Source organism: Xiphophorus hellerii, chromosome 14, assembly GCF_003331165.1.
Source record: "Xiphophorus hellerii strain 12219 chromosome 14, Xiphophorus_hellerii-4.1, whole genome shotgun sequence".
NCBI classification, from domain to species: domain Eukaryota; kingdom Metazoa; phylum Chordata; class Actinopteri; order Cyprinodontiformes; family Poeciliidae; genus Xiphophorus; species Xiphophorus hellerii.
The window spans coordinates 28,236,454-28,258,589 of record NC_045685.1 but is presented as its reverse complement, the minus strand read 5'-3'; the positions used below and the strand labels follow the sequence as shown (position 1 = coordinate 28,258,589).

Sequence of the window (22,136 nt, the reverse complement as noted above, 5' to 3'; positions counted from 1 at the left end):
TTGTTTTGAACCGGAGAAGTCCTCTTCTGGCCCTCCATCTGAATTTTGCGAGTCATCTGGGTCACATGTCTGAAACCCAGCAATATGTATGTCGTGTGTGTGTCTGAAGAGTGGAGTTGCAAAAACGTGAAAAGAGTCTGACAACTTCGCCGAAACACGTTGTTTGAGCTTTTGCTCTGTCCGTAGTTCTCTAGATACGAGCGCTGAACAAGCATGCACGTATTTTGCCGCCTGGACGGTGTGGAGCGGCGAGGAGACACAGGGGGAACCGTATCTGATGGGGAAACCCAAATTTTCGTAACACCGGAATGACATTTGACATATTTCTTTTATAAGCACAGCTTTAAAGGACTTCGGCTTATGTAATTTGGGATTTGCTCTTTTTTTTACTTAATGTGGTGGGATGGTATTGCACCGTCCCAACTATATGCACCAGGTGTATCAAGTAGCGTGCAGTTGATTGGTGGGCGGGGCAAATAGCTTTAAAGCTGAGCAGGCTGCTGCCAGGTGTGTGTGTCTTTGTTTCCCCTACTACATGACGGCTGCTTAAGTGGCTGGTGCGCTTGAGCCACTCATCTGAATAGTAAGTGCCATTTGTACCATCTGTGGCTGGGATTGTGGTTCGGTTCTGGTGCTATACCTGCTGTGCGTTTCTGCAGCGTTGCTTGGCTGGTGTTAGCAGCTGCAGCTGGAGGTTGTTGCGGCTTCCGTCTAGCCCCCTACCTGCTGATCTGCTCTCTCCCTGGGTCGGCTGTGTTTCCGCTCCTGGGTAAGATACCTGTTTAGATTTTAATTTACTTTACCTGAATCCACAGGTTTTCTAATGAGTTTTTTTGGTTTAGGATTGTTTTGGAGTTGCAGCTGCTTGGACGCTCTGCTGTCTTGTCTTGTTGGTGTTTGTTGGGCCGCTCTGAAGGAAACCTGTTGCTGATTGGACAGGCTGAGTGACCGGGGCAGGACTCCTCTGGCCCATCTGAAGGGCACTGAAATTGGACAACGACTATTTGTTCCACCGTTTAAAGTGTTTGTGTTTTTCCTTTTACAGTTTGTTTGCTTATTATTGAAATTACTAATGAGTTTGCTTTTTTGTTTTGATTTACTAATTTGTTTTCTTTGGCATTACATGTTATGTTTTGTTCATTTATTTTTTTGGAATAATTCAAGTTGTCACTTTTATTTCACATGATCCCTTTTCCTTTCCAGGGACAGAGTAGTGGGTCCGAAGCCATGTTTTTAAAAAGAAATGTTTTAAATGAAATTGTTTAAATAAAATATTGTGAACTATTCTGTGTTCTGGTGCATCTTGTTTTAAAAAGAACCCCCTGCTGGTCACATTAACATTGTTTTATGTCATTAATTTGTGCTGCTACTTTGGTTTGTAGTGGTTTTTGTTCTGGGTAAATCTCAGGTTGCTTCCAATTTGTGTCCGGGGCCGCTGTTCTTTATTGGGTTTTAAAGAAGAATAATATCTTTTTTATATATATAATTTTTTTGTACCCCTCCAAGAAGGTCTTTTGTGGGCTCTAGTGTCCCTTATTTTTTGAAAGTAGGCTGACAGGAGTGGGCTGCACAGTGGCGCAGTTGGTAGCATTGTTGCCTTGCACCAGGAAGGTCCTGGGTTCAATTCCCAGCCCGGGGTATTTCTCCCTGTGGGTTCTCTCCGGGTCCAAAAACATGACTGTCTTTCTAAATTCTCCCTAGGGGTGAGTGTGTGTGTGTGTGTTTGTCCTGTATGTCTCTGTGTTGCCCTGTGACAGACTGGTGACCAGGGTGACCCCGCCTCTCGCCCAGAACGTAGCTGGAGATGGACACCAGCAACCCTCCCGACCCCATTAGGGACAAGGGTGAACAGACAATGGATGGAGGCTGACAGGAAAGGGGGATGGAGAGGGGGGAAGACATGCGGCAAATATCGAACCCGCGACGGCCGCGTCAAGGACTCAAAGCCTTCAAATGTGGGTCGCGCTATCCCCTACGCCACCACGGCACACCCAAAATAATATCTATTTTTAATGTCACAATATATATATAAATAAAATATATTTTGTATATTACTTCTGTTTTGTCATTTGAAGACAGACCTACCTGGTTACTTTTAATATCATTTGAGAAGTCTACCAGGTGGCTTTAGGCCACATCACCTCCCATAGGCATAAATCTTGGAAAAGTCTAGAATTGTCCCCTGCCCCCAAAATAAAAAATTACTGAAGAAACATTTGCCTTTAAATAATATCAATATGAAAAGGCAAAGAAACAAAGAACGAAATAAATCTGTGATTTATCTCAGAAAATATTAAGAATGAATTTTTAGCCCCTTCACCCTCACCATTATTAGCATAATGGTTTAGCCCAAAGTGTGGGAGGAGCAACAGCAGCTGCAAACGGCAATGGCTCCATTAGAGCTGCTGAAGAGAGGAGTTAGCTGTTAGCCGTGGCTCTGCAGCACAAACAAAAAACCCTCCAATAAGTAAATACCTAAAGAAAAAGACATGTAAACATTTTATTTACTTTCACTGCTCAACAGGAAGAAACACATTAACAATAAAATCAGACTGCAGTTTATTTTATTACTTTGGCTGAATCATGATAAGCTGCCTCATTAGCAAAACTGCTACATTGCTTTCATAGACTTAAGCTTTTTCTGTCAAAGGTAACAAACATCTCATTCATATTTAGGTCTTTAACTTTTAGTTAATTAAAAGTGTTTGAATCGGGAGGGAGAAACTGAGGAGTGGCAAACAGCTCAGTGTTTGGGAGCCGAGAACAGATAGAGAAAACTAAAAGTTATGGCTTTATTTCTCACTGTCTTCAACGTAGAGCCTTTAAAACCACAAAATAAAATCTGAATATTTTTCTATATGAACTCTGGTGCTTTAAATGTTACGTTTAAATTATTATTCTTCCCAGATATTCATTTCTATCTACTTGTTGGTTCTCAGCCATCCAGGATTTAGCAAAACTAAAGAAGGCTTCAAAATAAAACAACTTAACAAGTTATAATTTAAACAGCCCATAAGCCATTTCAATAAATCAATGTTTATTCCCATCTATCAAAAATGCAAAGTATATAGCACAGCAAGTGACATATTAGTAATAAAAAAGTTTGATATGATAAACTGAGCAGAAAAAAGCCTCAATTTATTTGTTAAAAATGTTGAAAACCATGAATCCTTTAGCTTCTGAATCTAAAGGATTCATGGTTTTCATGGCTAATACTGTAAGAATAATTTTACAATATTAGTTGTTTATTCTTAAACAGAATGCAAATAAACTAAGTTGTAGTAAATGTTTGTAATGTGACAAAATGATGAGGGGGTGTGAATAGTTTTGCATTGTAAGCATGGTTGTGTATCTGTGATGCTCTGGGCCTTTTCTTTCTAAAACCTGACATAATAATTATCTTATCTAACAAACATTAACATCAAAATGCAGAGGGATATTTTTCTGAACAACAGCAGATCTAGCCTTTGCAGGAAAAGCAAGTGGTTAAACCAGAACTACTGGGTTAGACATTACTTCTGGGAAACTGCCAAAGAGTTGGAGTAAAGACCAGCATTAAAATAGAGATTATATCAGAGATTTGTCAGATAAACATTATTTATTAAATATCCTTCATAATTGAAGTAAAACTCACCAGCAGAACCAAACTGGATGCAGATTAGCAAAAGCAGCGTGAGGAGCCATGACACAGCAGGTTGAGTCGCCATTCCTCGTCTTCCAGTTCCACCAGTTTGAGTTGAAGATAGTTTTATCCAAGAAAAAAATATTTTAACCTACAAAGATAAACCCTGTTAGATCATGTTGGCCACTAAAAAAACTTAGGAAGATTCAGCTTAGAGAAAATGAAGTTTCGAAATGACTTCGACTGAACTGTTGGTGGAAGAGGGTGGAGTTTAGAGGAGGAGCAATTTGGCTGTTTAAACTCTGAATAAACAGGAAACAAAAGGTTGTCTGTTCTAAGGCAAAACAAAAATTACTCAACTGAAATATGTAAAGACCAGCAGCTGAACACCTGCAGCAGGTGAACATCCTGGTCATGGCTGATGGAGCTTCATGTTCAGGTGAAGTTTCAACCGTTTAATGTCCAACATGTGAGCATTTTATTCATCTGATGGATTTTAATAAAGAACCCCAAATTCCCCAAACAAATAACTCTGTATTTTCATTAACAAATGGCTGACCATTTGTTAAAGGGATACACAACTAGTTATAAAAACAGACCTTATTTGGGAAATATTTATTTTAGATGTAGAAACAATACAGTAATAATACTGTAGGTTATTTAGTTTTTATAAATTTTAATAAAATATTTTCACAGGAATGTGGCCATGTTGTTTACGCTGCAATGCATTCTGGGTAAATGACGTGTAATGGTCCAACTGCCTGGCTCCCACCAGCCAAAACAGTGATGAGTAAGATTATTAAGCCTTTTAAATTTGAACTGGAGCGCATTGAAACGGATCAGAAAAAAACATTAGAAACGTAGAAATAACAAGAGGTGATGAAGATGAGGAGCAAACAGAGGAAGAGGAAGAGTTGGCCATAGCAGCTGATGCTGCCTTCGGGTTCATAATGAACAATGAATGAGACTCACCTCTGGTCACTGTGTGATCCGGTGTTATGGATTAACTGGTGGCTAAATTAACTGACTGAAACCTTTGCGCACCGCAGATGTTTCTAAATTGTAGGTGGCTGTGTTGATGCCTGTTGAAAAATGCTACTTGTGTGACAAAACAGTTTGCAAAACTTTGCTGTAAATCCCATTTCAGGCATCTGTGTTTAATGTTACATGTGAAAAATTATGTTTCAAAACAAGTTTCTACAGAGCAGCATTCAGTGCGCTTCGAAAACACTGCATTGGATCAGAACCAGATCAATGAGCAACACGACAATCCCATTCACATCCAGCTTCACCAGAAATAATTAATTTCATCTCACGAACAGCCACAATGTAATATAAGTGGAAGGTTTCTGCTTTTTGTAACCAGCACTAATCAGAAAAACATTGGAATTGACTCTGAAGTTCCTGTAATGTGATTTATTAACACTTCTAGCCTAATGTGTGTTTTTGGATCAGATCCTGCAATGCAGCCGCACTGTTTCTGAACTTTCTTTTTTTTTTTTAGCGACACTACCTACAGTAAGTGTCGCTAAACAATGAGGTTGGTGTCATCATATTTAATAAAATTTCAATCACATACCTGATGGTGTTGCTTGTGGTGTTTATGTGTCCAAATACAGAGGAATATAAAGTAATGTTGATAAGTTATACTGCAATAAAATCTCATCTAAATGATATAAAGTTAACAGCCAATGTTGTAGTTGGTGGTGATATCCAAATGGACAAACCAACATTATAATAATAAACATTCCAACATTATACTGTCAGATCCCAACAGATTATGATCCATATCTACAGTATTTATCTGTGTTCTCTACTGGGAACCAGTTTGCAGGCTGGTGACCAGGAGAAATAAACTTAAAAACAAAACGAGCCGCATTAAGATTAACTAGTGACAATCTGACGGGGTCCTCAACGCAGATGTTTGTAAAAATTTAGGTGGTTGTGTCGTTTCCTGATCAAAACGCGACAACGTTTTAGAAACGGATTAGAAAATATTTCTTTCTCTTTGATCTCTTCAAAACAATAATAATTATTTGTATGTGAAGGAATATTCAAAAATATAATGAAATATCACCAAAATATCACCACACAATACCGGTCCGTCGTGGTGAAGAGAGAGCTGAGCCAAAAAGCGAAGCTCTCGATTTACCGGTCGATCTACGTTCCCACCCTCATCTATGGTCATGAGCTTTGGGTCATGACCGAAAGAACGAGATCGCGGATACAAGCGGCCGAAATGGGTTTTCTCCGTAGGGTGGCTGGGCTCTCCCTTAGAGAGAGAAGCTCAGTCATCCGGGAGGGACTCAGAGTAGAGCCGCTGCTCCTTCACATCGAGAGGAGCCAGTTCAGGTGCATCTGGTCAGGATGCCTCCTGGACGCCTCCCTGGTGAGGAGTTCCGGGCACGTCCCACCGGGAGGAGGCCCAGGGGAAGACCCAGGACACGCTGGAGGGACTATGTCTCTCGGCTGGCCTGGGAACGCCTCGGGATTCCCCCGGAAGAGCTGGAAGAAGTGGCTGGGGAGAGGGAAGTCTGGGCCTCCCTTCTGAAGCTGCTACCCCCGCGACCCGACCTCGGATAAGCGGAAGAAGATGGATGGATGGATGGATGGATAACACCACACAAGTGAATATTATTTTTTAGACAATAAAATAAACGGGTCCAAAAAGTGAATCAGACGACATCTCTAACCGAACTGGTACCAGCGGTCGCTGAGTTCAGAGAGCCGTTTTATCCACTAAACTATATCGGCCGACAGAAGTCCAATAATTACCGGTTATTGATTCTGCTCTAACGGACACTCTGCACTTTAAGAAGCAAACCTGGATTAACTGGTGACACTTTCAGAATCTCAGTTTGAGTGAAGATTTTTACCCGTTTCTGATGTAAAAGTAAATAAGACAATAGTTTTTTCAGCGTTGTCTCTTATAGTTGAATATTAGAGTCACTTAATGAAAAGAATAAAGATGTTTAGTTAAATTATGAGAAAAATATGAACAATAAAGAAGAAATGACACTTCCAGATAGATCTGCCATGTCTTCTGTAAATGAATTAGGAAATAAACTATAACATGTTCCAAAAACAGTTTTTAAAAAGATTTGGCTATTGTTTCTGTGGCTATTTAATTGAAATATCATACAATATGAGGAGATGTGAAAAACAACATAGACAGTTGATCTTTTTAAACATTTTATTTTTAATCCCGTGGCTCTTCAACATTTATATCAACTTTCAGGCACTAGTCTTTGCTTTGAGATCTGTTTATGGCATCTTTCGATCTTCCTTTGACGAGTTTCAACCTCTGAAGCAACACAGAAATCAGGACAAGTTCTGTGTAATTTACCTGTTTTGGTGATTTTGCAGATTAATTTTAAAAAAAGTCAACTTACCATATAAGACCAATAAAAGTCTTTCTAATTAGTTATTTCCGAGATCTTAATGGATGTCTTAAGGAATCGGATAGTATTTTTACAAAAATGTTTTAGCTGTTTAAGCTCATTGCATTGTTTACTTCCTGGTTCGGTACAGGGGTCCTAAAAAGCCACGACCGCAGAAACACCTGTCTCTCCCAGCTGCTGCCACCAGTTAATCTATAACACCGGACTGATCCGTGATGTCAGTACCCCGGCAGAAAAAGCTCCTGTTAGCATCTCTGTTGGAGTCCAGCTCTGCCTGTCTCAGCAGCAGCACGACATTTATTTTTAGCTCGTTAAGGTAACGATCACCTCTTAGCCTTTGTTTATGGAAGACCAAAATTGCCATAATAAAAAATAAAAGCATAAATATATATTTTGTTTTTCCTTTCCTTTATACATGCGCTGTCATCAAAAAATGTCTATTTATTTTTATTTTCCTTACATGTGTTTTCATCAAGAAATGTAAATATTTTCTTTTTCATTCTCAAGGTTGATCCGATTTATGAAGGCTAATGTCGGCCAGCTGTTCTCTGCTCCTCCAGAGCTCAGAGGTTCACTTAAGGACCGTCAACAAATGTCTGAACCAAACTCTCCTAAGAACAATGAATCTCATTCTGGGATCAGTTCTGCTGCAGCTCAGTGTGTTTGGTTTGATTCCAGATCAGAACAAACCAGATTCTACTTGTTCATTTCTCATCAAACTGGTTTCTCACTCAGTTCTCTGGAAAGTTCAGAGGAGCGGCTACCTGTTACAAGCTCCGCCCCTACCTGGAGGTGTTACGTCACTTCCTGTCTCTGTAGTCCTGATATCTGCATAACTCACATTATCAAACATGTTGCTGCCTGTAATACAGCAGCTGCTGCTCTCCTTCATTCACCTTCAAGGTTTAGTTTGATCTGATCTGATCAACAGAAACAACCTGATCAATAATCCATTCTGCTGGGCTCCACACTCTGCACCTCATTAAGAGACAGAGACATTTTAACATTCATTTCAAAAGTTTAAATACAGCAAAACGCATAAAAGGCAGTTTTCTCTGCAGCTGCTCTGCTCAGCTGTTGCTGCCAGCAGGGGGCAGCACCGACCGTCCAGCTTCCAGAGCCTGAAACAGCAGAGAGCACCTCTGACCTATTGACCCTCTGAACCACAGCTGCCCAGCTCTGCTCCTCATGTTCAGGTTCACCTGCTGCTGCTCACCTGATTTAAATAAATGATTATCAGAATTCAGCAGCAAAGAATCAGAGTTAAAAAAGGAACAAGATCTTAAAACCCTGAACAACAACCCATATTAATCAATAATCTAATATTTAATCAGATCAAACTGTATCATGTGAACAATGAGAAGATAATCTAGTTTCCCTGATTTAATGTTTCTGTTTCTGCTGATCTGAGACTGAAGCTGTTAAACAAACCAGAGGAGAAAAGGTCAAAGGTCATGAAGTTATGAAATAAGAACATTTGATGATATTTTACTAAATAAACCCTGATAATATCTGGATGTTTAACCTCCACCATCCCTGCATGAAGAACTAGAGCTGCAGATCTCTGCTGGACGCTCAGATCCAGATCAGCAGCAGCTTTAGTGCAGCACTGGGGCAGTTAGTGAAGCACTGGGGCAGTTAGTGCAGCACTGGGGCAGTTAGTGAAGCACTGGGGCAGTTAGTGCAGCACTGGGGCAGTTAGTGAAGCACTGGGGCAGTTAGTGCAGCACTGGGGCAGTTAGTGAAGCACTGGGGCAGTTAGTGCAGCACTGGGGCAGTTAGTGAAGCACTGGGGCAGTTAGTGAAGCACTGGGGCAGTTAGTGCAGCACTGGGGCAGTTAGTGAAGCACTGGGGCAGTTAGTGCAGCACTGGGGCAGTTAGTGCAGCACTGGGGCAGTTAGTGCAGCACTGGGGCAGTTAGTGCAGCACTGGGGCAGTTAGTGCAGCACTGGGGCAGTTAGTGAAGCACTGGGGCAGTTAGTGCAGCACTGGGGCAGTTAGTGCAGCACTGGGGCAGTTAGTGAAGCACTGGGGCAGTTAGTGCAGCACTGGGGCAGTTAGTGCAGCAATGGGGCAGTTAGTGCAGCACTGGGGCAGTTAGTGCAGCACTGGGGCAGTTAGTGCAGCACTGGGGCAGTTAGTGCAGCACTGGGGCAGTTAGTGCAGCACTGGGGCAGAATGATGAAGTTAAAGTCAGAAGTTTCTCTGCAGCTGAAACATTTCTGTGTTTAGGGGAGAAAAGGTTTTTATTGCAGAACATTTACAAAATAAATGAAAATATTTTTTCTAACTTCAACATCAGACGTAAGTTTTCATTCACAAGCCAGTGAATGTTGGAAAAAATATTCTTATCTTTCCATAATCTGATAGAGGATGAAGTTCTGCCCTCCTCCTCCTCACCATGGAGTCTGAACAACATGGAGGCAGAAACTGAGTCATTATTAGACTGAGGGCAGCCAGACTAGTTTATTTAGAGAAATTATTATATTTAGATCAATATTATTGCTGAGGTTAACAAGCAGGCCTTCTGACACACAGATAAAACAATAAAAATATAAATAAAGACACTTGGGTCTCAAGGATAGATGGGGCCTCAGCCCCCCGCTGGCCCCCTTTCTGCACGTGCCTGATGGGCCCAGATGTGTCATGGCGGAGGCTTTGGAGGCGTCTCAGATGTTGTGTTGATCTGATCCAGAGAGTTTTTCTCCCTCATCATTTTCCTGTGGAATCAGGACAGACTGATCTGGTTCAGAGGATGGATGGATGGATGGATGGATGGATGGATGGATGGATGGATGGATGGATGGATGGATGGATGGATGGATGGATGGATGGATGGATGGATGGATGACACACATGCAGCACATGGATACATGTCTGTGAAAATAGACAACAATAATTTATATAAACTAATATTTGTCTGATATCCTAATTAATGTTCATATAATAAACCATGAAGGTTTTTTCTGTTATTCACTTTGTCTTCCTGAACATCTCTTTCCAGCAGCTCCCACCAGGGGGCGCCACAGCAGATCCTCTTTCTCCATCTTCTGTCCTCCTTTATCTCCTCTCTCTCTACATCAGGGGGTCCAAAGTGGGTTCTGGAGGTTCTGGAGGTTCTGGAGGTCCGGCATCCTGCATGTTTTAGTCTCTCCCTGGTTTAACTCACCTGGATCCAACGATGATCATTAGAGGCCTAAGATGAACTTTGACCTGCTGAAAGGTTGTTGGTACCAGCAGGGAGGGAACCAGAACCTGCAGGATGCCGGGCCTCCAGGACCCACTTTGGGCTCCACTGATCTACATCAGGAACCTTCTCTGGTTTCCTCTGTCCCTCCTCTACAACATCTCCATGTTCAACATCCTTCGTCCAATTGTACTAATGTAGTGAATCATTTATGTCAGATATTTGGACACATTTCCATTTAGTATTGAATATAAACAATAGTAAACACTGTCCTGCTTTTCATTGCTGTTATTAAGGTGGTTCCTGAGTGAAATGTGAGTTTCATCCTGTGAAGGTTTGTCTGCTGCTCTGATCCCTTGATGTGGAGGAAGGAGGCGGGTTCAGCTCAGTAACAGCAGCTGAACTGAAGCTGAACTGATCAGTCAGAGCTACGATGAGACCAACATCTCTAGCAGCTTCACTCTGTAAGTACAAACACTTTATGATCCGTTTGGGTCAAACTGCTGCTGGCTTTCATGATTATCAGGGTTTTATTTTGAGTTTGGAGTCAAAATTTAAAAGGAAGGAGCGCAGGGGGTTAGCACGCCCCACGTTTGGAGGCCTTAGTCCTCGAGGCGGACGTCGCGGGTTTGATTCCCGGTCCCGACGACCTTTGCCGCATGTCTTCTCTCCTCACCCTCCTTCCTGTCTGCCTACTGTGGAAAAAATATGAGCCACTAGCGCCAAAAAAATGGAAAAAATAAAATTTTAAAGGAAATCAGAGGTTTTTTAAATTTATAATTATTCTCATTGTCTCCCAAGCTAGTCACATTTTACAGAGTTTACTCAGATCAGTTTTTGATCTAAATATTAATTTTTTCTTTAGTTCTGGCCTCATTGCTGAGCTCTACTGGGGTCAAAGGTTGGTAAAAATCTCTTGTAAACTTTTTTTACATTTTCAAAAGTTATTTAAAAATGTATTAATTTCAGATGTTTTTTTCTGCAACTGAAATCATAATTAATTATGTCATTTTGTCTCTCCAGCTGATCTGACTGTGATTCCCAGCAGATCTCAGTTCTTTGAGGGAGAATCAGTGACTCTGATCTGTGAGGATGGATGGACTGTGAGGAGAAACACGACCAGAGGAACCAGGAAGCGATGTGAAGGATGGGGGAAATTAAATGGTTCTACCTGTAACATGACCTTCATGCACCCATCAGATACTGGTCTGTACTGGTGTGAGTCCATGTCTGGATCCTCCAGCAGCAGCAGCAGCATCCAGCTCTCTGTCTCTGGTAAGATCAGACTGTGGAGTTAGTGTTGCTGAAGCTGTGTGGAAATGGATGAAATGCTGTAGTTTGTCTCTGTGTTGAGGTGGATCAGTGATCCTGCAGAGTCCTGTCCTCCCTGTGATGGAGGGAGATGACGTCACTCTGAGCTGCAGAGCAAAGAATCCAACCCACAACCTCCCAGCTGCTTTCTATAAAGATGGCTCCTTCATTGGTGATGAAACTACTGGCAACAAGATTCTCAACTCAGTGAAGAAATCTGATGAAGGCCTCTATAAATGTAATGTCAAAGGTCATGGAGAGTCTCCATCCAGCAGGATCTCTGTCAAAGGTCAGAGGTCAAGAGGGTTAAATAAATCCTGAACTTTAAGTTTTAACATGAATTTATAACTTATTAAATCTTTATTTCAGAGAAACCATCAACCACATCTTCCCCATCAACTCCTCCTCCATCATCATCCTCTTCATCTTCCTCCCAGTTTCTCCTCTCTGGTCTCTCGTCTCTATCAGCTGGTGTTGTTCTGGTTCTACTGGTTCTACTGGTTCTACTGGTTCTACTGGTCAAACGTCACATTAACAGGAAATCTAAAGGTGAGATCAACATGATGCCTGCAGCTGTTAACTCTAAATTATTTTAGGTCTGAGTTTTTATAAGTTTTTATATTTTCATTTCAGTTTTTATATTTGCAGAAGTTTATTTTTCAGCTGGAGCAAAAATAATTTATAAATAATTAATTTTCAGGTAATCAGGAAGTTGAAGAGAAAAGATTAAATCACACTGATGTTAAAATATCAATCAAATCAAATAAAGATAAAAATGTTTGACTTTTAATCTTTTGGTTCATCTGGAAAAAACTAAAGAATTGAAATTTGCTGAGTTTTTCGATTAGTCAGAAAAAGTTTATTAATCAATTAAATGTTCAAATATGTTTGTGCAAAAACTCAAGACAAATAAAAGATGATAGTTTTCCAATTTTAAATATTTTAATCACAAGAAAATATGTCACTATTATGAATTAATCAGTTATATTAATATATCAATAAACCTTTTAATCACTTAAATACTATAAATTATTGAACTACTGGATCAAAATGAAATTCCTGTTTCTAATGTGTTTTTATGTTGTCAGATTTGTTTTTTATTTTTCTCTCTTTATTTCTAATATAAAATGATCAAAAGTTTGTGATAGAAACTGAATGAAATATGAATTATTCCAGTTAGTCTGTAAATGTTTAGTTGTTTATTTCAGCAGGTTAAAGTTAAAGTTTGTCTCTCTGTATTGATGCTTTGCAGCAGTTTGTGGTTTTTCTGCTAACTGGCGCTAACAGACTCTGAGGTCGTCCAGCTTCCTGTTTCAGCCTCAGGTTGCCATGGCAACGCTGCGACCCAACAGGTTCACTGCAGGAACGACTAACAGTCACTAAAATACAGTTTAACATCATGTTGAATTAGTTTCTTCATATTAGTGTCGTCTGAAACACATTAATCTGATTTTATTCACATCAGAGATGAAACTCATCAAACTCCTGGTTTGTTTTAATGAAGAAAATGATTCTGGTTGGACAAACTGGGACCAGAAACCAGTTACTATCTACTGGAGGAATTCAGATTTTAATTTAATCTGACGTGTTAAACTTTATTATGAAATGCAGAAATTTAAATGAGAATCAAGTGAAGTTTTATTTTAGGAAGAAAATCAAATAGTGTAAAAATACCTCAATGTGAAAAACAAGCTGCATATTTTCACAGATTTTAGTTTTAAAATAAATTGTTTACAAACGTTTTGTGATAAAGAAAATGTGAAATGTGTAGAAAAATCTAACCAGATTAAAGGAGCCAAGAGTTTAATAAAACTAGACAGAGATCTGAGCAAACACACAGGATGAGTTTATACTGACTTTAAAATAATCAGATTTATTTTTTATTCTTTTAAATATCCAGATTATCGCTTCATATCTGAGTTTTTCAGTTTGAGCTCCTGAATCTAAATGCAGGAAATGTTCAGTTTCTCATCAGTAAATGTAAAATAAACAGAGTCTGAATCTTTTTAATCACTGAGTTCATTTAGTGACTTTGACCAGTTGATCCTGGTTTATCCTCTGCAGTTTAGTGGTTTATAAATGATCAGGCTGTTTCTCAGAAACATGTGCAGCTTGTTTAGCTGCCAGCAGCAGGCTGAGCGTCAGGCTGCGGTTTGGTCTCTAGCTGTCGACTCAAACCTGACAAACTGTTTGCTTCTCACTGTGATGTGGAAACGTCTCAGTGGGTGAATGAAGGTGAGAAGCTTTTTGGTTTCTGCTGCTGGTAGAGACCAGAAAACGTTTCCTGATGAAGCCAAACTGCTATAATGCTGCAGTTCAACTCAATTATTACAATATTCAGTAAAATGTTTCTTACCAGTCGCCTCAGAAAGTGAAACTCATATTAATTTATAATTAATAGGTCGGTGTATCTCCATACATTTTATTTCTTGTCATCATTCTCTCAGCTCCTCTGTGTTTCTGTCCAGGTTTTCCTGCATTACTCTTAATGACCACTGGGGGCAGAATGAGCTGGTGTAGAAAACAATGGCTGAATATTCTCTGTAAAGATCTCAGTGGATCAGTGGATTCTCCAACATTCACCATGTTCAGTCATTAAAGCTGCAGTTCAGAGGAAACTTTGGTCTGAAAATGTGAAGAATCATCTTAGAGGTTCCTGATCTCTGCTGCTTTCAGATCCTCCCTCAGTTCAGCCTGATGAGAAATCAACGAGTTTTAGTTTCCTGCAGCATCAGATTATGTCAGGAAGAATCCAGATTAGCCAGAGAGAATCCAGATTAGCTAGAGAGAATCCAGATTAGCCAGAGAGAATCCAGATTAGCTAGAGAGAATCCAGATTAGCTAAAGAGAATCCAGATTAGCTAGAGAGAATCCAGATTAGCTAGAGAGAATCCAGATTAGCTAGACAGAATCCAGATTAGCCAGAGAGAATCCAGATTATCCAGACAGAATCCAGATTTCCTCAGCAGAACATGGAGACAGAAACATCTGATCAGATCCATAATTACTACAATATTTATGGAATAATTAAATTTCTACTGACAGGAAGTTTTAACAATGAGTCATTTTATAGTTCAACATCTGTTACCAGCAGCAACAGTTAGCGTCAGGCTAGTCAGTTAGCATTAGCCAGGCTAGCTTAGCTGCAGCTAAATGATTGAGCTTCAGTGATTGGATGTTTTCTTCTTCTGCAGCTCTGAGGCGGCGCTGCTTCACTACTGTTCTGTACGCCACCATGACAGAAGAAGAAGAAAAACTTTGATGCTGAAACTCCTGGAGACAGAAAATGTTGTTGATGTGAAACTGGATCCACTGACAACAGGAAGAAAACATCAGTTCTGTTACTCAGAGAGCTTTCTTTAATAAACTGGAAACATTAGAAAGTTGTTCATTCAGAACAATATGATTTATGATTCTTACAATAAATTAATGCAGGAGAATAAAATCAACTCCAGAAAAATGTTCACCTGTCCATCTGAATATGTTTGAGTTTTTTCTCTGTAAGCCTCATGAATGTATTTAATGTTTCATTCTCAGTTTTCAGTCTCATGTTTTCAGAAACTGTTTTTATTTGAAATGTCTGAATGTTAAAACCTCAGCAGCTCCATTGTTTCTCTGCAGCTTCAGCCTGTTGAACCTGCAGCTCTGCAGCTTGTTGCTAACAAACATGATGATCCTGCCTGTCTGTCTGTCTGTCTGTCTGTCTGTCTGACTGACTGACTGTCTGCCTGCCTGTCTGACTGTCTGTCTGCCTGTCTGTCTCTCTGTCTGTGGTTCAGCAGTGGAAACTTATTTACTGCGTGTGAAGAAAACTAAACTAAAACCTCAGAATAAATTTGTTCAAACTGCAGAAAATCCCTCAGTGTGTTAAACCAAAGCAGAACCTTCAGGTTGTTTCTGTTATTTTGTCTAAAAATATCTTTGAAATAAAATAACTCAAATGATCCAGAAGTCTTTCTACTTTTTTATCTTTATTCATAAAATCAAAGTTTAAAATTATTCTCATGATTTTAACTTTATTCTGAAAAGCTAAGGAAACAAAAACCCAGATGATTTCCTGGTTCAGTTTAAACTGATTGAAGCTGAAAGTTTTGCTGTAACTCTCATGTTGTTTAATTTCTGTCTGATTTACATAAAACCCATAAATTGATGATGAATCATTGATATCTGACCAGTCCCAGTGGGTCTGGACTCCAGTTCTCCCAGTGACTCTGCCTGGATCAGACTGGAGGATTTGACTGGTTTAGATCCAGTTGGTTTCCTCTGAGCTCCAGCTGCAGCTTTAAGAGTCCTTCATGTTTTCACCATCAACCATCAGTGAGTTAAAGGCATCATGTCTGATCAACCAGAGGATCAATAATCCATCAATAAACCTGCTGCTTGATGGGATTGAAATAAACAAAGTATTATCTTTATTTTATTTAATGTGTTTAATTCTTCCACAATCAGCCAGATTATAATAAAAAGCTCAGAAACAAACAGAAACTATTGGAGAGTCATGGTGCGCGCCCTGCTGGCTGACTCTGGTACTGCAGCTGGAAACATTCTCAGTTTCTCATAAAGAATCTTAACTTTTTATTTTCTCTACAGTTTTAATAAAGATGGTAGCAAATGACAGCAAAGGAAAAATATCATTTTCTGAAAAACAAAAAAGGAGTAAAACTAAACTAGTTTCAGTGAAACTAAGAGGTTTTCCATCAACTGCAGCCTGAACAGAGAAGGATAAAACCTGAAGAGGAAGCAGATCAGTTTGTTCTAGTGGATCAGATCTGTAGTCTTTCACAGGGAAACCTCCAATCCAGGAACAAGAACAATCTGCTGACAGAAGATCTTGGGATTTCCTGCTTTGCTCTTCTTCTTCTTCTTCTTCTCCACGTCGGGATGATTGTGTCTCTCAGGCCTCCAGCCAGCAGGACAAACCTCTCTGTGTTTGTCAGTGAGCTGGAAGACGTGCAGCAGACGCTTCTTCATCATTTCAGGTGATGATGATGATTTGGCTCCGGAGATCTACGGCTTGCTGAAGGCAAGAGGAAGAATCTAACTTCTGCAGCAGAACCTCAGCAGATTTTCAGTGAGGAGGAGATGATGTGGCTCTGAAACAGATTCAGGATCAAATTAACATATTTTACTTTAATAAAACTCGTTTTGTATCAACATGCAGTAAATCATAAAAGCAGCAGTTCCTTCACCTGTTTCTGTTTTCTCTGATTATCGGTCTGTTCTGGCAGCTGAATAAATCACAGCTGAGTCGCTCTCTGAAAATCACAATGCAGAAAATGAATCACCACAGGCAGAATGTAGGAAAAACCAGCATGATGTTCATGAACCGGAGGAAGAAGATTCATCAGAAAACAGCAGCTTTGTATCTATTAGTTCATTAGTTATCTATTAGTTTATTAGTTATCTATTAGTTATCTATTAGTTATCTATTAGTTATCTATTAGTTTATTAGTTATCTATTAGTTATCTATTAGTTATCTATTAGTTATCTATTAGTTATCTATTAGTTATCTATTAGTTTATTAGTTATCTATTAGTTATCTATTAGTTTATCAGTTTCTGGAATTTTCTTTTTCAGTTTCCAGAGTTGTGTATCTCAGGGTAGCAGCTCGTTGGATTATTTCTCTTACTTTCAGTTTCATTTTTTATTTTTGAATCTTTCATTTCTGTTTCTGGCAGGAAATTATTTTTTTGGACAGCTGGTCCTTCTGGGTCGGATGATGAGCAGCTGGATTTATTTTTAGAAATACTTTTTATACTTTGCTCAACTTTAGTAACTCTTTGAAGAATCTTGAGTTAATATGAGTTACAGCAGCATTTAGTTTTCCACAAAGTATTGAGAATAGAATCAGGCTGCAGCTTTAATCTGAGACTCAGACATCCTGTCTACTTCCTAGACTAGGATTAAAACTTTCCTTTACAATAAAACTGATAACCTGAACCAGTCAGACTGAGTTTTATCTGTAGATCTGCTGCTGGAGGACAAACTGACCACTTCTTTTTCTATTCTCTCTATCCTGAAGAGCCTGATTGTTGTCATTATTATGAGTTGTAATCCAGGTATTTGTAGATTCAGTAAGTGCATAAAGTGGCAGCCAGAGCTGAGAGAGTTCAGGTTTTACGGCGCGATGCAGTGGAGCTGCACCCAAACATCACATCCATCTGATTTCCTCAGGCTGCAGCTCAACATGGAGGCTGTACCTGTTGTGTCTGACTTGTGATGCATATGTTTGATGAATATTTCTCCATAACTGCTGTCTTGGCGTCTCACTGTTGAGTCGACTGCAGCTGAATCTCTGTCTGTGAAATAAAAACACAGAAGAAACGAGATGCTCACATTCAATCAGAGCAAAACTCTCAGATCAGTCAGGATTTAAAAAACATGAAAATATTAAAGCAACATCTGAAGACATCAAACTGGACGATGAAGGTCAGAGAAAAATAAGACTTTTAATGGACAAAGTCCCCAAATTAGTGATAAAGTTGCTTAAGTCAACATTTCATCTTAGTGCTGAAATGATTTGAGAGGAAAAATGTGAAGGAACCTGATCCAGTTTTATTGGGTCATTCAGGAGAAACAGGAACAAAATCACAACAAACCTGATGATGAACCAAGTCAGACGGCTTAAAGGGAAATTCTCCCAAATATCTGGTGAACGTATCAAACGTTGAAATGTGAAGATAGTTCACTAATGAAAAACATTTTCTTCATTATTCTGGATTTAATCAAATGAAATGACTGCAGAAAGTGAAGCTTGTTCTTTTCTCATCAACCTCTCAGTTAGTCTGGTTTAAGTAATCCTGAGTTTTCTGGATCTGGCTGCTGGAGGACAAACTGAGCTCCTCTCTCTGACGCTTTTTCCTACTACTCTCCAGTTAGAGATTATAATTTTACTGAAGCTACATTAAATCAGACACAATGTTTGGATTTTTCTTACTGGAAACCAGTTTTAGCAGCAAACACAAAGTTACAGTTAAAACACTCCTAAGATTCGATAAATATTGCAAACACAGCAACATTATGACATATTCATGGTAAATAGCTATTATTGTCAATAAGAGTTTGTTCTTAATAACTCAGCCAGTTAAAGAAAAGTTAAATAATTCAATAAACAGAAAGTTCTGCCCTGCTGCTTTCATTGTTCATTAAGGAGGAAATAATGTATAAAAACATTTATGCAACAATCATTTTAAAACTCAACTTAAAATGCATGAAGCTTCTGACAACATTTCCTGTTTCATTGTTTGTGGTTCAACAGGAAACCACAGAGATCCACTTCACTTCATTTTCCACTGAGGCAAAAAGCATCAGAACCGAGCCCATCAGAACCGAACCCATCAGAACCGAACCCATCAGAACCGAGCCCATCAGAACCGAGCCCATCAGAACCGAGCTCATCAGAACCGAGCCCATCAGGACCGAGTCCATCAGAACCGAGTCCATCAGAACCGAGCTCATCAGAACCGAGCCCATCAGGACCGAGCTCATCAGGACCGAGCTCATCAGGACCGAGCCCATCAGAACTGAGCCCATCAGAACTGAGCCCATCAGAACCGAGCCCATCAGAACCGAGCCCATCAGAACCGAGCCCATCAGAACCGAGCCCATCAGAACCGAGCCCATCAATAAACAGAAACAACTTTAAACTCATTTAAATAATGACCTGGTTTTAAACTGTGTGACTGAACTGCAGTGACTGTTTCTGCCTGTGTTAGCAGAACTGAACTGAAACCTGTTTTCCAGGTGAGAACAGTGAAGTTGTGTTGAACATGGTTCCATCAGAACCTTTTCTCCTCTGGTTCTCCTCATGATGACCGGATGTTGTGACGTGGTCGCAGGTCTCGCTGCCGTCGCTCATCAGTTCTTTCTGATCTGAAATCAGACGAAACCAGGATGAGACCACAGTAGGGAAACATTAAAATACTGGAACATTTTTAAAATACTGGATGTAAATGAAGTATTTTTATAATGAAGGTGAAAGAGATGTGGACTGAAAACCAGTGAGGCTCACCTCTTGACTTGTTGCAAAGGCGCCGTCCCAGAAAAACGAACATAATCAGAACAAACAGAGACGCAAGAGGCAACAACACGTAGAGAAGAAGAGAGGAGGAGGCCTGGGCAGCAAGGGGAGTTTGGGTAGAAGGGATGGAGGGTTCCTCTGAAACAGAAAAATAATTTGAATCCCATTTCCTTACTGTGCAGCTCAGAGTGACGTCATCTCCCTCCATCACAGGGAGGACAGGACTCTGCAGGATCACTGATCCACCTCAACACAGAGACAAACTACAGCATTTCATCCATTTCCACACAGCTTCAGCAACACTAACTCCACAGTCTGATCTTACCAGAGACAGAGAGCTGGATGCTGATGCTGCTGCTGGAGGATCCAGACATGGACTCACACCAGTACAGACCAGTATCTGATGGATACAGGTAACTGATGCTGCAGGTAGAACCATTTAATTTCCCCCATCCATCTCCACATCGGTTCCTGGTTCCTCTGGTCGTGTTTCTCCTCACAGTCCATCCATCAGATCTGTTTTCATCCTCACAGATCAGAGTCACTGATTCTCCTCTAAAGAACTGAGATCTGCTGGGACTCACAGTCAGAGCAGCTGGTGATGAACAACAACAAAAAGTGGTTTTACAAATTATTGTAGTTTTGTTTTTATAAACCAAAGAGCTGCTGCAGGAGCCAAACCTGTTGACCAACTATTCATAAAATGTTCTTTCTAAAAAGCTTCACTAACCTTGAATGGTTGGACAAACCTGCAAGTAGGTCAAGACTGCAAAATAAAACATGGATCAGATCTTATAAATAACAATGAGCTTTTTATTGTCACTAAATGTAAAAGGTTTGTTTATGGTCAAATAGAGATGCAGATTTAAAAGAGTTTGTTATATTTGTGCCTTTACTGTATTTTATTCTTTATTCTGTTTTGATTTATTGCATATTTCTACCTTTGTGTGATAGAAATAGTCTGTTTGTTCTGATTGTCACATTTCCTGTTTTTCCAAAAGCAGAAAACTGATTTCCAGTTTTCAGACATGAAATGATCCTAGTGGCAGTTTTTACAAAACTACTGACCAGAGACCCGTTTACTGTGTCCAGTTCTCCACACAGGCTTCACTTATTTTGCTTTATGGAAAATACAACATGATGTTTATTGTCATGATTATGTTTCCAGTCCAGACGTCTCTCCGCCTCCCATGGAGGATGAATACGAACAGTTCCTTTTTCTAAATGATTCACTTAGAGCTCAGTTGTATAGTTTTAAATTGTTGTTAAGTTTTTCTGAGTCGATAGCACCTTTTATTTTGTTGCACCTTGTCAAAGTGACAAAGATAATAGAGACATTTAAATGTGTGGCTGTTTCCTGTTGTCTCATTTTAACTAGAGTTTCTTCTTTTCTTCAGTTTCAGGATAAATGAAATAAAAACAGTGATTCTCTACTTACAGGTCAGACAGTGAAACGATGTTTCCGTCATTGCAGCTCTGACTCATTGAGCAGTTTTACGTTTTTTTTACTAGAAACTAAGTGAAGTCTGAGCCCACCCTCTTCCTGTGCTGATGTTCTGTTCAACCCACATTTATCACCTAAATGTGTCACAACAGCAAAAAAACAAAAGCATAAATAAAAACACATAAAAACAACAAACAATGAGGACTTTCATCATGGACAGTAATCAAGTATCTTCACAGGGTTCAGTTCAGTTTTCACACAAATCCAATTCAGTTTTTACTAAGAAACAACTAAATTCAGTCCAGTCCTAACTTTGATCCAGTCCAGGTTTTACAGAGAGAAATGAGAAAAATGGCTTTTCTCAGAGAAATATAATATAATGCATCAACATTTAATCAGCAGCCTCAGCTGAACTCTGCCAGTTAACAAGTGATGTCACAGTCACACCGTTTTTCAACTGGCCGGAGCTGTGAGTGGGCGGGGCTACAGGTGAGAGCCTGAGCAGGACAGGACTGCTTCACCTGAGGGAAGGTGAGGTCAAATCAAACTACTGGACTCAACTGATCAGCTTCACGTTCCTCTGGACCAGAGAACCAGGCTGAACCAGAACCAGAACCAGAACCTGCAGCATCAGTCAGAACCAGAGCTGGACTCCTCTGAGCTGTTCTTGTTTTTTAACTCTCATGAAACACACTGACACCCCATGACCTCTGACCCCATGCATGTCTGAGATGTTCCTGTGCTGCAGCAGGACTACATTACCCAGAATTCCACAGAATCCAGCTAATGACCCATTTAATTATAAAGCAACAGGAAGCTGCTGACCTTAGAGACTAAAACCTCTGGTCAGATTTTTCCCTGGAGCTCCAGAGGGGAGGAAAATGATTTTGGTTCAATAATTCATATCTGAAAGCCAGAAAGTATTTCAGGAGTTTATGTTGTTATTCTAGCAGGAGGCTGGAGCTGAGGTTCGGAGTAAGGAATCTGATTCTGACCAAACCTCAGAGTTCATCAGTCCTGACCCATAAAGCTCACTGGTGTGTTAAAACCTGAAAACATGAAGGACAGGAAGTCCTGAGGCTCAACAACCAGCTGACCACGCTGAAAATGTCGCAGAAATAAAATGACCTCATCTTTCATTTTATGTAA

General features: G+C 39.9%; 4 protein-coding genes across 6 annotated transcripts in view; 1 reads left to right on the top strand and 3 right to left on the bottom strand.

The window, feature by feature from the left end:
• The window catches only part of LOC116732635 (uncharacterized), a 42,385-nt gene extending 38,510 nt beyond the window's left edge, over nucleotides 1-3,875 (bottom strand). For both annotated transcript variants that reach the window (XM_032582979.1, XM_032582980.1), the window contains exon 1: nucleotides 3,635-3,875. In XM_032582979.1, the coding sequence (XP_032438870.1) occupies nucleotides 3,635-3,707 (73 nt within the window). In that variant the 5' untranslated portion in view covers nucleotides 3,708-3,875. The remainder of the gene's footprint in view (nucleotides 1-3,634) is intronic.
• LOC116732561 (muscle M-line assembly protein unc-89-like) overlaps nucleotides 1-22,136 on the bottom strand; it is a 444,643-nt gene that overhangs the window by 324,647 nt on the left and 97,860 nt on the right. The gene's annotated exons all lie outside the window — the stretch shown is intronic.
• Nucleotides 9,873-22,136, top strand: part of LOC116732614 (high affinity immunoglobulin gamma Fc receptor I-like) — a 75,594-nt gene continuing 63,330 nt past the window's right edge. The window contains exons 1-5 of the mRNA XM_032582937.1: nucleotides 9,873-10,675; nucleotides 11,077-11,112; nucleotides 11,235-11,486; nucleotides 11,566-11,811; nucleotides 11,892-12,071. Coding sequence (XP_032438828.1) covers nucleotides 10,645-10,675; nucleotides 11,077-11,112; nucleotides 11,235-11,486; nucleotides 11,566-11,811; nucleotides 11,892-12,071 — 745 coding nt within the window. The 5' untranslated portion in view covers nucleotides 9,873-10,644. The remainder of the gene's footprint in view (nucleotides 10,676-11,076; nucleotides 11,113-11,234; nucleotides 11,487-11,565; nucleotides 11,812-11,891; nucleotides 12,072-22,136) is intronic.
• On the bottom strand, nucleotides 15,650-21,096 carry LOC116732622 (uncharacterized). Of its 2 annotated transcripts, none has more exons than XM_032582954.1 (8): nucleotides 20,982-21,096; nucleotides 20,274-20,309; nucleotides 19,869-20,138; nucleotides 19,535-19,681; nucleotides 19,309-19,395; nucleotides 17,724-17,822; nucleotides 16,712-16,777; nucleotides 15,650-16,615 (listed from the first exon to the last, which is right to left on the bottom strand). In XM_032582954.1, exons 1-7 carry the CDS (start codon nucleotides 21,010-21,012, stop codon nucleotides 16,731-16,733), a joined length of 717 nt encoding a protein of 238 aa, XP_032438845.1. In that variant the 5' UTR covers nucleotides 21,013-21,096; the 3' UTR covers nucleotides 15,650-16,615; nucleotides 16,712-16,730. The 2 variants fall into 2 exon arrangements, with proteins under 2 accessions (XP_032438845.1, XP_032438844.1); XM_032582953.1 differs by having other exon boundaries at nucleotides 19,535-19,789; nucleotides 20,982-21,067.

Coding starts and splice junctions, on each gene's coding strand:
- LOC116732622 (XM_032582953.1), bottom strand. CDS start 21,012: ATGACGGAAACATCGTTTCACTGTCTGACCT. Junction 19,790..19,868: donor CATCCAGCTCTCTGTCTCTG/GTAAGATCAGAC, acceptor CTCTGTGTTGAG/GTGGATCAGTGATCCTGCAG. Junction 17,823..19,308: donor GGAGAACCAGAGGAGAAAAG/GTTCTGATGGAA, acceptor TTTATTTCACAG/ACAGAGATTCAGCTGCAGTC.